The following is a 13,376-nucleotide window of genomic DNA, read 5'->3' as shown; positions in this document are numbered from 1 at the left end:
ATCTTTATACACACATATATAGATATGCATTTGTGTGTGCTCATGTGTGTGCAGGAGTGCACACATACAGGCCAGAGGGACAGTTTTGGGTGTCTTTCCTTAGGAGCCTTTTTGGTTTTGAGCAGCTTCTCACTGGGCTGGTATTCACTCAGGAGGCTTGGCTGGATGGCCACCAAGCTCCAAGGACCCATCTCTCTCTCCTCCATAGCACTGGGATTGCATGCCTGGCTTTTTTACATGGACTCTAGGGAGTGATTTTTGTTAATTTAGAAATGTATTTTCACCAGGTGGCGGCGGTGGCACATACCTTTCTTTAATCCCAGCACTTGGGAGCAGAGGCAGGCAGAACTCTGTGAGTTCGAGGCCAGCCTGGTCTACAGAGAGAGTTCCAGGACAGCCAGGGCTGTTATACACAGAGAAACCCTGTCTCAAAAACCAAAACCAAAAAAGAAAGAAGTAATGTATTTTCCAGCTTGTCTCCAGCTAGCCTCTCTTCCCATTAGGAATTTATATCTACCTTTGCTGTACCCCTTCTGGGGATATTGAAATGCATCTGCCATGAACTACAGTTTCAGCCCGTCTACACTACAAAAGCAACCATGTTTGAGCTAACTTACCCTGCCCCATGGGGACGGTTCTTGACAACAGGAATCTAGCATGCCATTTGACTTTGAAAAACTGGTTATTACTTCATACCTTAACTCAACATATTTGGAGTGTGTAGTGAAGTCACATATTCTGACTAATCTTTATTCCTCTATCCTACTTCTCTTTTCCACCAAAATAAAGGAGGAGTTCACTTCTGATGAAGCAGATGAAACTAGCAACTCACTGGCCAAGAATTCTCAAAACCCACCATCCAGTAACCTGTCTCCCGGCCAGTTTTCTGACGCTGACTGGGATGACAAAGATGATGTCTGCTTCCTGGAAGCTACAGAAGATGCTGAATTCGCTGATGCTGCAGACAAGAGTCTTCTCGGTTACAAGAGTGCGATGGACGATATTCCCGATGAACTAATTGTAGAAGCATTACAGAGTAGCTAACTATGGATGGGACTTACCTAATGAGGCTACAGTTTGCCTGATGCCTGAGATTTGATGACATAAGGACATAAGTGTTAAATTAGGGCGGGGCTATGGCCCAAGGGTAGAAGGCCCTATATTTAATCCCCAGCACTATAAAAAAATCAGATTATTAACTTATTACTAAACCTGTTTATAGCAGCTGTTGTATCTTTTGGTTTTCTAATAATTTGCTTTTTATCTGAGCCAGTTTTATTGAAGATTAGCTTTGACATGCTTCAGTAACTGCTCCTAGTCAAAATTATTCCATGCTTGCACTGACATCATTAAAAAGCTTATTGTAGGTTAAAACTCTTATGCCTCGTGATGACTAACATGTCAAGAGACTGAAATTTATTAACAATAATCAGAACTATAACTATGGCTTCTGAAACCGTTAGGCAGTTGAACTGGTGTAATTTAGTTTGGATGACAAATGGTAATAAATTCTGAGGAGTAGGCACACTTATTATCGGAACGGACGTTTGGTTATCAAGGTGCGGTTTCCGGAGATGGCAGCAGGGGCTGACTCAGCGAATGTCTTCTCGGTCCTGCTCGAGGAGCTTCCCCAGCTGATAGTTGATGGTTTTCAGGTGTTTTTCGGCTCCCAGCACCGTTCTTGCTTTAAACAACAGAGCTGGAAGGCTAGATGAATCATACTGTTGATGAAAAAAAACAAAAACAAAAACAAAAAAAAACGATTTAGACTCACACATAGTGATACTTGAATAATTTCTTTAGTTTATAACCCCACAACCAAGGCCAATTTTGAGTTTTCTCACTCCTTGTGTTTAGCTAAGATCAGTAGGAAACCATATCTTAGTCCATCCCATCTCCTCAGAATATGACATCATACAGAACCACTCAACAAAGCTGGAGCAGATCTCTGTACCCCAGGCAAGACCAGCTGGCTCAAAGACCTGTGGCATCTGCACGACTAAAAATGGCAAGTCCTGCCTCAAACGTGGACTAGGCAAGTGTGTTGGTGGTCTGCGGGGTCTGCTTGATCGCAACTGTTTTAAAACAGAAATGTCTAGAGCAGGTGTCCTTTTGCTGCAAGAACTAATGGAATGAGGAGAATGGCCTGTTAAAGTCTACTTAGGAAAGTCACTTATTGGATCAATTCAGCCTTAAAGGTTCCCAATCCAAATGTAAGGACAAAGTTCAAACACAAAGCCAGCCTAGATTAGAACTCAAAATGCAACTCATGACCTGGGAATAATTAACAAAGCCAAACTTCCTGTTGCAAACTATCTGAGGGAAATTAAATTCCACTTAAATAATTTACCATACTTTTGGCAGCTTACTGATAAATGTGTTTCCAAGGTATTTTTCTCAGTGATGAACACTGAGCAGAAAAGCTGCCAGACAGTGGTGACCCCTCATAACAATGGGATTTGTTTTCTGCCATACAAATACCATGTTACTGGAGAATTCAACCAAACAGATGTAGGATGGCCTATGCTCAAGACACCTCAAGCACTCACTCTCTAAGGAGCGGTGTGACATCTCCAGATGTCCCAGGAAAAAAGGGGAAGTGCCCAACAGTACAACAGGCACTGAAGGCACACCGCCTCATCTGTGAGAGCAGCACTGTATTCCAGTTACCACAGCATGGTGTTCAAGTCCTGGGCTAGGTCGGGGAGCACTTGCCTTGCACGTGCAAAGAGTGATCTTGGCTTAATCGGGGACTATGTTCAGACTGGGTCAATGCTACTACAACTTTCACAAACTTAGTAATCAAATCCCTAAAATAAAGTTTAGGTACATTTTAAAAACTTATTTTTGTAGCTTATATATGAACAAATCTTCAGCTCAGGAAAACTTAGATCAATGCCAGATCTTAAAATTGAATTCAGAGGTGAAGAATACAAACCTGATCATTAGATACGCAGAGACATTGTGTGTAATTATGTATCACTTTCTGTACACAGTTCTACACACGATTCTTAGTGTAGTTCTATACACAGTTCTCAGTGTAATTCCATACACACAGTTCTTAGTGTAATTCCATACACAGTTCTTTGTGTAATTCTATACACAGTTCTTTGTGTAATTCTATACACAGTTCTACACACAATTCTTAGTGTAATTCTGTACACAATTCTTAGTGTAATTCTGTACACAGTTCTACACACGATTCTTATCGTATTTCTGTACACAATTCTTAGTGTAATTATGGTGATAATTTATTTGTACTGAAATGTGATTTTATTTGTATGTTAATAAATAAAGTTGCCTGGGGGTCAGAGCTATTAGCAAGCCATAGCAGAAGTCTGGCAGTGGTAGCACACGCCCTTAATCCCGATCACATGACAGGCAGATCTCTGTGTTCAAGGGCACCACCAGCATGGGGACACACACCTTTAATCCCAATACCAACCATAGAAGACCTGGAGGTCTGTATAGATGGGTAGTGACGAGGTCATGTGGTTGGGTTTACAACCAATGAGAAGGCAGAACAGAAAGTCTATAAAAAGACAGATACACAGGAAGTAGCTCTCTTGCTGAGGAGGACAGCAGCGACAGTGAAGGGTAAGGTTTTTTAGCTCTTAGCTTTTGCTCTGACCTCTTGGGCTTTTTAACTTTGCAAATGGCTCTGTGTTTCTTATTTAAAAAGACAGTCACATCTTCATGTAATTATATACAGTTTTAGTGTAATTCTGTACACAATTCTTAGTGTAGTTCTATACACAGTTCTTAGTGTAATTCTGTACACAGTTCTATTGGTACAATTCTATACACAATTCTATTAGTGTAATTCTATATACAATTCTATTAGTATAATCATACTTTTCTAGTTGTTAGGTAAACAAACTTACAATTTTTTAGCAAACATTTCTATTCATCTTTATTAGGTGTCATAGCAATAGCAAAGTCCCAGAAGCAACTTCAAAGTGTATTAAAATAATAGAAAGCTACATTTTCCCAACTGTCTTCCTGTTTCTCAGCCTCTCAAGCCACTCCTGCCCTTTCTGTGGGACAGCTACAAAAGCATGACCAGAGGCTAGACAAATAAAGGTGGCCGGTCGCTTCAACCCCTGTGAGAGAGCCGAGTAGTGATGGAAACTAATAAAGCAGAGTGTAGCTGTTCAACTGAAGAGTTGTGCACAGTACACACCACCCTTACACACTGCCCTCCAAGTGCAGTTCTCTGAAGGGGGAATGTGGGAGTAACACGGATACTTCTCTTTATTAAGTAGCTAAAGGTGATGCTGTGATCTCGCTGACTTACAATAATGCTGCTGGTTACCTTTCTTCAAAGCTCCTGGCACTCTACAAGTGAATGCCCACACCACCTCCTGCCGCAGTATAAAGGTGAGTGGGACTCACCTTCTCCTTTTTCTTTGGTTCTTTCTCTTGGACATTTGAATAGTCTTGATACAGCTGTTTTAAATTAGATAAGAAATGCATAGAATTCTTCAGTGATGACTTTCTCTCCTTAAGGTTGTCATATTGTTTTTGTAGTTGTTTCAGTTGTGGTTCTAATCTAGACGACAAAAATTTTTAAAAATCTTAAAAGAAATTGGGTAAAACACAAATTAATAGAAATATGTATAGTTCATGGACTGAAAACATTAAAGTGAGCATACTATAAAGAAGAACAGAAACCCAAACCAAAAATACCATTTTCTCCCACATAAATGACATGATAAAGTCCAGCAGTATACAGCGCATGAGCAACCTGGGAGAAGAAGGAAGAAAGGGGGTGGGCTAGGTGACCTGCGCTTGCCTCTCAGATTATGAATGTAAAATATTCTACGTTTCCGTTCATCTCAACTATGATACACAATTAGCAGTGGTGGCCACAGTGAACGTGCCTCACAGATGTTGAGTTCAAGTCCTGGAAACTACTGGATTAATGTAAATTTGGTCAACAGGCAGGAGTAGCCAGCATGACAGTTTAACCAGGAGGCCATGCAGAAAGTTTCCTTATTAAAATCTCCAGCTTCCAAGGCCAAATAAAATCAACAGAAAAGCAGGCATAAGGCCTGGATAGGAAGATGTGTGCACGACCTTGGGCCAATTGCCGCCTCCCTGGGGCCGAGTTTCTTCACCCATAAAGAAGACGGGTAACTGTGGTTTATGGTGGGGGAGGAAGAAAGGCTGCCAGTCTCATCTTGCAAATAAAAATATAAAAACCAACTATTCTCAAATGTAAGAATAGTGCATCTGTATGTGTGTTTCTCATGCTTTTTCTTTGGTTTCTCTCTCTCTTTTCATTTGCCTATTTGTTTTCCTAAAGAGAAAGAAGGCATGGCATTGGACGGGTGGAGAAGTGGGGAGGATCTGGGAGATGAGGGAGGGGAACCATGATCAGAAATAATAAATAAATAAAACAACAATAAATTTTAAAAAATTATTTGCTGGGGATGTCTTTCTGTATGCTGTGAATGTGTTGCTCTGATTGATTGATAAATAAAAAGCTGATTGGCCAGTAGCCAGGCAGGAAGTATAGTATAGGCGGGATAAGCAGAGAGGAGAATGCTGGGAGGTGGAAGGCTGAGTCCGGAGACACTGCCAGCCGCCGCTGCCATGAGAAGTAAGATGTAAAGATACTGGTAAGCTACAAGCCATGTGGCAAGGTATGGATTTATGGAAATGGGTTAATTTAAGATATAAGAACTAGATAACAAGAAGCCTGCCACAGCCATACAGCTTATAAGTCTCTGTGTGTTTACTTGGGTCTGAGCAGCTGCAGGAGCCCGGTGGACACAGGAAAACTTCAGCAACAATTATTTTCAATTAAAAAAAAAAAAAAGAGGTCTGCACACTGAACAACTGCAACATTTCTTCAGCACACTCCAGACTGGACTGGTGGTGGTGGCCAGAGGTGCGGGATTGCATTCCCTGTCTTTCCTGAGGGTGGGACTGGCTGAGATGAAGTGACTCCCCTGTGCCTTAGGCTTCTCACATGCAAAACCATAACATACTTTTCTTTACTATGCCTTTTCAAATGTCTGTCCTACTACAGTGGCATCTAGAGAAGGAACTAAAGCGGCCAGTCTCAACACATCTCAACAGTCTCACATGGATGCCAAGGTTAACCAAACAGAGCCTTGTTACAGAGCCATACAATGGCCTACATCATGGAATTATATTGGCTAAGAACTGCCCTTGTCATAAAGCAAGCTGTGAACTGTTACCATCATGATTACTATATTACCCCAATTTTCCATGTTTTGGTCAGAGCCAATGAACACACTTTCTAGTTCTTTCCATAGACTAAACTTATAAACAATGGAATAGACAATTAATTGGTCTCTCTCAAAATCCTGTGCAGTCACTTTAAAACCTAGTGCTTACTTACATAGTATTTCAAGTGTTTGCAGACATACCTCCTTCCTGCTCAAGCTTCCTGCTACCACACCCATGTGGTCCTGGGAATTGAACCCACAGCCTTGCCCATGCCAGGAGGCATGAACCACTGAACCACATCCTCAGCCTGTCCAAGCTCTTTTAAAGCATCTTAAGAGTGGAGAGCACGGGGTTGGGGATTTAGCCCAGTGGTAGAGCGCTTGCCTAGCAAGCACAAGGCCCTGGGTTCGATCCTCAGGATCGAGTGGCGAGCACAGCCAGTCCTACATCACTTCAGCCTCTGCCTCACACGGCACTCCATACCTCAGAAGGCCAAAATGTAGAGACAGACTGACAGACTCGGGTGTGAACACTAATGCATAGGGACCGCCCCCAAGCCTAGACCTCAGGACATGGACTGGCGTGAGTTTCATTGTAGAGTGTATGCTTCAACAGTCACTAAAGAGCCAGTGACCAGCCTGGGTTACGTAGCAAGACCATCTGTCAAAAAACAAAACAAGCAAGCACACAACAGAAGCAGAACCATCTGCATGAGTCGCTGCCCAGAACGCTTCCTAGGCTTACTCAGCGGCTCACACAACACCCTCTGAGGAACAGTTGTACCCATATACTACAGCTATACCCATATATGAGGCACTGGGGAAGTCAGGAACTCACCCAGGTCTGCAGTCAGCGGCAGAGCCTGATTCAAGTCCCAGACAGTCTAGTCCTGAGTCTACTCATTAAATCTGCCATCAGGCTGCCTGAGGCCAGACCAGACATGCCGGGACACCGAGCGTGCAGACTGTCCTTTGCTAAGGCTCCGCAACTGGGCACCAGAAGCTGCCGCCACTGACTGTCCAAGTGCAGAGGAAACTGGGGCTTGTCGTGGGTCACGGCGGCAAACAGCACTCCCCTAAGTGACAAGCTCTCCTGCCCTGTAGGTGAGTCCCAGCAGGAGCGGACGGTATCTTACCGAAGCAGTTCATCCTGGACCTCGATCAAACGCTGCCGCCTCTTTTCCATGTCGGAGATCATCTGAGCAAGGCAATAATTTCTCAGGTTAGCACAGGGATCCCAGCTCTGCTGCACTCTGTCCCTGGCACTGAGAGCAGGGGAACGGCAGGCGGCGCAGCTCAGGGGGCAGCTTCGAAGACTGGGGGGGCACAGACCCCCCCCCTTCTCTTGCTTCTGTCTGACTCACTGAGCAGTTTCATTCCACGACAGGCCCCAAAGGTAACAGAACCACTAGTCATGGACGAGAACTTCCCAAACCGAGCCCGAATAACCTTCTCTCTTTATAAGCTGATTGTCTCAGGTGCGAAATATAATGACCGCAGATAACAGAGATCCCCATTCCTTAGTCTCCATTAACATTGCAAAATCAAATAAAAACCTGAGCCAGACCACAAAGCCCTTACACAAACTGGACAGGTTATAAACTAAAGCAGGTGTTACTTCCTCCCGTTTCCTCCCCGAGACTCACTAAGAGACCCCGATTCACCTTGGTGTGCAGGTTATAAACTACATACGGCAGCCATCATTTCCTACCCCGAGACCCACTAAGACCCCGATTCACCTTGGCGTTCTTCCTTTTCAGAGCTCTCAGCACCTGGACTTCTTTAAGCTACAAAGACAACAAAAAGACAAGTATGTCTAATTTTCCAAAATTCAGTGTTTCAAGTTCCACGTAAAAAGCTGCTGGGAGACACCAGTTGATAAGATGCCTGTCGTGAAGGCGTAAGGACCCGAGTTCAGATTCCCAGCACCAGCACATTTGGCTTTACCAGGTGCTGGTGGAGAGGGCAGCTCCTTGAAGCTCACAGGCCTGCTGTGAAAATCAATGATCTTCAGGTTCAGTGAGACCCTATCTCACATAATAAGTTGTGGACCGACTGAGGAAGTGACTTGGCGCGGAACTCTGGTTTCCACACATATGCATATGTGCAATTCCACATCCACACACCCACAAAAAGAAATGAGGGCAGTTCTCACGGGTTTACTCAACAGAGCCGGCAAATGCAAGCTTTTCTACAACCACAAGACACTTTCCAAACTCTAGTTTAAACAATTTGGAGCAGCCAGGCACAGTGGCGCATGCCTTTAATTCCAGCACTCACTGGAGAGGCTGAGGCAGGCGGATCTCTGTGTTCGAGGCCAGCCTGGTCTACAGATTGAGTTCCAGGACAGTCAAGATTATACAGAGAAACCTTGTCTTGAAAAACATAAACAAATAATTTTAAACAATATAATTATGTCAGTGAACTTACCATTCTGATGAGTTCTCCTTTAATTTTAAAATAAAAATCGTTGATGGCTTCATTACACCTTTCAGATTCTACTCTTGGTCTGTAAATTGTTATAAGAAAACCAAAATAGGTATCATAAATGAAAATGCATTTCATTTACTTGATACATAAGTACATATAGTTTGGCACATATTGTTGAAATACCTAAGACAGCAAGGTAAAACCTATAGCTTTTTCTCATACTTAATCAAACTGGGAATAAGAAAGGGTGGTGGCGCACGCTTTTAATCCCAGCACTCGGGAGGCAGAGCCAGGCGGATCTTGTGAGTTCGAGGCCAGCCTGGTCTACAGAGCAAGTTCAGGAAAGGCAAAGTACACAGAGAACCTGTCTTGAAAAAAAAAAAAAAAAAAAAAAAAGTAAGAGAGGGGAAGGGGGCTGGAGAGATGGCTCAGTGGTTAAGAGCACTGACTGCTCTTCAGGAGGTTCTGAGTTCAATTCCCAGTGACCACATAGTGACTCACAACCTCCAGAATGAGGTAATGAGATTTGGTGCCCTCTTCTGGCCTGCAAGGGCACATGCAGGTAGAATACTGTATACATAATGAATAAATAAATGTTAAAAATAAGAGGCGGGGAGGGAGAGACAGACGAAGAGGGAGGGAGAGGCGCAGGGAGAGAATAGGAGAAGAAACCGGTGGACAGGCTCTGGGAACCTCGGGGTAGGACACAGGAACAGCTTTTAGGTCTCCATCCCAGGACTGGAATGAGTTGTCCACTAACACACTAGGGCCTTGAGCACCTAGAAAAGCACTTGACCACTGAGCCACACCCCCAATCCATGGTTTTATCACTGAGTTTCCAAGAGTTCTTTGTAAATTCTGAGTAACAGTCCTTTACCATATACATCTTTCAAAACTTTATTCTCTTATAATTTCATGCACATATGTTATTTGATCAAAGCCCCCTCGTGATCCACTCTTATACCTTCCCTTTCCTATCATATCCCTTCTTTTCAAGTTCTCCTACTTTCCTGTCTTTTTTTGTGTGTGTTATCCACCTAATTAGGATTGCCTGCTCAAGCATGGGTCTGTCAGGAACAAGTAAGTCTCTTGCAAAGACAGTCTCCCATGCTGTGGACTATCTTTTCAGGCTTGGAAGTATCTTGCATAGAGCAGAAATGATTAACTCTTGAAGTCCAGCTTATGAACCTAGATGGGTTGTGCTCTCGCTGTAGACAGGTCATTATCAAATGCAAGGTCACGTGCGGTTTCCATTATGATCTCCTCTAGTTCTGCAGATTTACACTTAGGTTTGTGATCCAATCTGGTTCAGCTTGTCAAGGGGCAATATTGGTTGTTTATGAATGTCCCACTGCTGAAGTACCTGTGTTTTCTTTATTTTGGGGACAGGGTTTCACTATGTAGCCTTGGCCGGCCTAGAACATGTAGACCAGGCTGGCTGCGCCTCCAGAGCCAGGACAAAGGGTGTGCAGCACCCAGCCCGCCTGCCGCACATGTCTCTGACTGGCTCCACTGTACTCTCTGCTCCGTCGTCAGTCAGTTGACTCCCTGTGGGCTCCCTCTCTGTCCGTTATTCTCAGCAGTACTTCACTGCGCTGAGCACCACAGATCTACAGGGAGCTCTATTCTTAGTCTTTCCCTCCGTATGAATATTAGCATTCATCTGTGAATACCCACAACAGAATCTGCTGGGATTTTGAGATTACCTGACTCTAGAAGTTGAAAAGAACGGACATACGGACAATATTGAGTTTATTTATACACGAGGAATCTTGCTGCATTTGTGAGCTTCCTCTCTGATTTCTTCCCACAGCTCTCATGTAAGTATCTTATTTGGGGCATTACTTTATGTAAGTGGCGCTGTTTTAAATTTCGGATTCTAATAGTTCATGCAATGTAATGGATTGTTCTTTTGCAGTCTTGGTACTTTTCAGTTCTTTTCCCTTATCTACCATGCTGGCTAAGACTTACATTATCACTGACTGCTGAGAGGGGCAGCCTTGCCTGCTTCCTGATGCTGATGGGAAATCCTTTCTAGTTCTCCATGTTAAGTATGCTAGCTCCAAGATCCTTGTAGATAATTCTTTATCAAGTTAAGAAGCTCACTCTATCCTAATTTAATTAAAACAAAATCATGAACAGGTATTGGATTTTATCATATACTTTCCCTGAATCTAACACATGATCTTGTTAACTTTTTATCTTTAGTCTGTAAATATTTATTTTACTTCCTAACGTTGAACCAGTCTTGCACATAACCCATCTTATCTTGAACATTCATCTTAGATGAATCTCACTTGCTGGTAGCTATTTGTTTTAATACGCTGTTGAAATCAACTTACTAATACTGTGTTGAGGATTTTGCAACTATTTCTTATGAAAACAGATACAGATCTACTTGGGTTATGTTTTTCTTTGTGTGTGTGTGTGTGTGTGTGTGTGTGTGTGTGTGTGTGTGTGTGTGTGTTTTGGCCAATTGCATCCACTTGACCTAAGTATCTCTGAACGGCAAATGCACAACCAAAGCATGAAAACGCAACCCACGGAATGCAAGCAAACATCTGCAGGCCATGTAGTTGATAAAGGAACAATGTCCAAAATACACTTAAAAATGACTCAACCACATGTATAAAACAGTCCAACTTAAAAAATGAGCAAAGGACTAGAAAGACATTTCTCCAAAGATAGAGACATGGCTACCACACACAGAGATATTCAGCCACACTGATCACGAGGGAGACAAATGAAGACTCAGAACAAGTTTACATCCACCTGCACACACGTGTGCATTAAATATCCGAAAAAAAGGTGGCAAAGCTGTAATGTGGTGATGAGGAGCAACATATGCACACATCTGTGCGTTTGCAGAGGACAACAGGGCCCCTGCTCTATCGCTCTCCACCTTATTCCTGGGAGACTGGGTCTCCCACTAAGACAGGACCTGGGCTGGCGGCAAAAGGCCCAGCTGTCCTCCTGTCTCTGCGCCGCCCAGCACTGGAGTGACGGCCATGCACAGCCACACGCTTTTTATGTGGATGCTGGGATCCAAACTTGAGTCCGTGTTTGCACAGCAAACCGTCTTATCTACTGAGCCCTTTCCCAGTCACTGAGGGAGGAGCTATAAAATGGTGTGTAGTTCTCAGGAAAACAGTAGAGACAGTCAGAAAATTAAATAAACATCACGTGGTGCAGCAATTGCACTTCTGGCTATCTACACAGAAATAACAAAAAGGAGGAACCAAATACACCGATAGCCATAAAATTATCTGCTGAGGAGGAGAAAGTGGCCGACTGTTTTAATGATTGCAGATTTCAGTTCTGTAAAATGAGTAAGTTCTAGAAGTGTGCTGCACAAGGTGCAGACAGCTGGCCATTCTGCATTTTAAAAACGGTCCATGGTATATTCTGTTGCGTGTTTTTACAATGGTGAAATTACTTGTATGCTTCACAACTACCAGGAGAGCTAAAGCAGTGGACTGCAGGGGTGACTAAGCATCTCTCCGCCCACAGAGGATGGTTTCCTGGGTAGAGCCCCACGGCTGGCAACAGAGAATGGGAGGGGGCGGGGAACCAAGTCAGGGATGAGGGTTGGAGACACGCTGGGATGGTTAGCTTTATCAACCCCACAATCCAGAATCACCTGGGAAGACCGACCCAAGGAGGGACAGTCTAGATCAGGATGTCCTGAAGGGTTGTTCCAGCAGAGTTAACTGAAGACCCACCCTGAAAGTAGGTGGCGCCATTCCCTAGGTGGGCCCTGGCTGTATGAAGGGAGAAAGCCGCAGCAAACTTGTCCACACTCATTCTGTCTGCTCGGGACTGTGGATGTGACTAGCTGCTTCAAGTTCACACAGCCAGCCAGTTCCCTCCCGAGGATGGACCACAACCCGGAAGTGTGATCTAAAATAAACCCCTTTCCTTCCTGAGTGCTTCTCAGGGTATTTTATCATAGCAACTGGAAGGAAATAAAAGAGTGGGCCAGAGATGCTTCTGGTGTCCACCAGCACTCACTCCGGAGCAATGGTAAGAATTCACTCACAGCTGAAGAGAGCAGTCGGCCAGACACACAGGTCCCCTTACAGCTACCCTTGAATGCCCTTTGTGAGCTCTACCAAGTCCAAGACCGGAAGTCAGTGGTGGGCCCACAGGGTGGGTCACGGCAGGAAGGGGCACCCCTCCTAGACGTAAGCCTGCCTTCCTAGACATTTTCATGACGCCCTTTCCCTGCTCTCAGGTAGCGAGTGTTGGGCAAATCTCCCACAGCAGCATGGGGGGCTCCACAGCCCTCCCTCCCTCCCAGCACCGGGTAAGCCCCCCTCCACAGCCCTCCCTCCCTCCCAGCACGGGGTAAGCCCCCCCCACAGCCCTCCCTCCCTCCCTCCCAGCACGGGATAAATGCCCCCTCCACAGCCCCCCTTCACGGTCCTCCCCCCTCCCAGCATGGGTAAGCCCCCCCAGCCCTCCCTTCCTCCCAGCACCAGGTAAGCCCCCCTCCACGGCCCTCCCTCCCTCCCAGCACTGGGTAAGCCCCCCTCCACAGCCCTCCCTCCCTCCCAGCACCGGGTAAGCGCCCCCTCCTCGGCCCTCTCTCCCAGCAGGTAGCCTCTGCCCTCCTGCATCAACCCCATCTCCAAAGCTGCTAGACCTGCATTTTGTGGACTCCCATGTCCTCACAGAGGTCCCCACTCTCTGACTCACTGACTATTGTCCCAGTGGGTCCTAGTCCCAGAAAAGCCAGCTGCATTC

At 44.8% G+C, this 13,376-nt stretch overlaps 2 protein-coding genes across 2 annotated transcripts in view; one reads left to right on the top strand and one right to left on the bottom strand.

The window, feature by feature from the left end:
• The window catches only part of Primpol (primase and DNA directed polymerase), a 34,906-nt gene extending 33,444 nt beyond the window's left edge, over positions 1-1,462 (top strand). The window contains 1 exon segment of the mRNA XM_037211730.1: positions 790-1,462. Within this exon segment, the coding sequence (XP_037067625.1) occupies positions 790-1,044 (255 nt within the window). The 3' untranslated portion in view covers positions 1,045-1,462.
• Positions 1,395-13,376, bottom strand: part of Cenpu (centromere protein U) — a 27,513-nt gene continuing 15,531 nt past the window's right edge. Inside the window, exons 9-13 of the mRNA XM_028881183.2 lie at positions 8,631-8,709; positions 7,940-7,987; positions 7,337-7,398; positions 4,396-4,552; positions 1,395-1,721 (exon numbers count right to left, since the gene is read on the bottom strand). Of these exons, the coding sequence (XP_028737016.1) occupies positions 1,593-1,721; positions 4,396-4,552; positions 7,337-7,398; positions 7,940-7,987; positions 8,631-8,709 (475 nt within the window). The 3' untranslated portion in view covers positions 1,395-1,592. The remainder of the gene's footprint in view (positions 1,722-4,395; positions 4,553-7,336; positions 7,399-7,939; positions 7,988-8,630; positions 8,710-13,376) is intronic.

This window comes from Peromyscus leucopus, chromosome 17 (genome assembly GCF_004664715.2).
Source record: "Peromyscus leucopus breed LL Stock chromosome 17, UCI_PerLeu_2.1, whole genome shotgun sequence".
Lineage (NCBI taxonomy): Eukaryota > Metazoa > Chordata > Mammalia > Rodentia > Cricetidae > Peromyscus > Peromyscus leucopus.
Note: the sequence above shows the minus strand (reverse complement) of the source record. Positions and strands in the feature narration are given on the sequence as shown.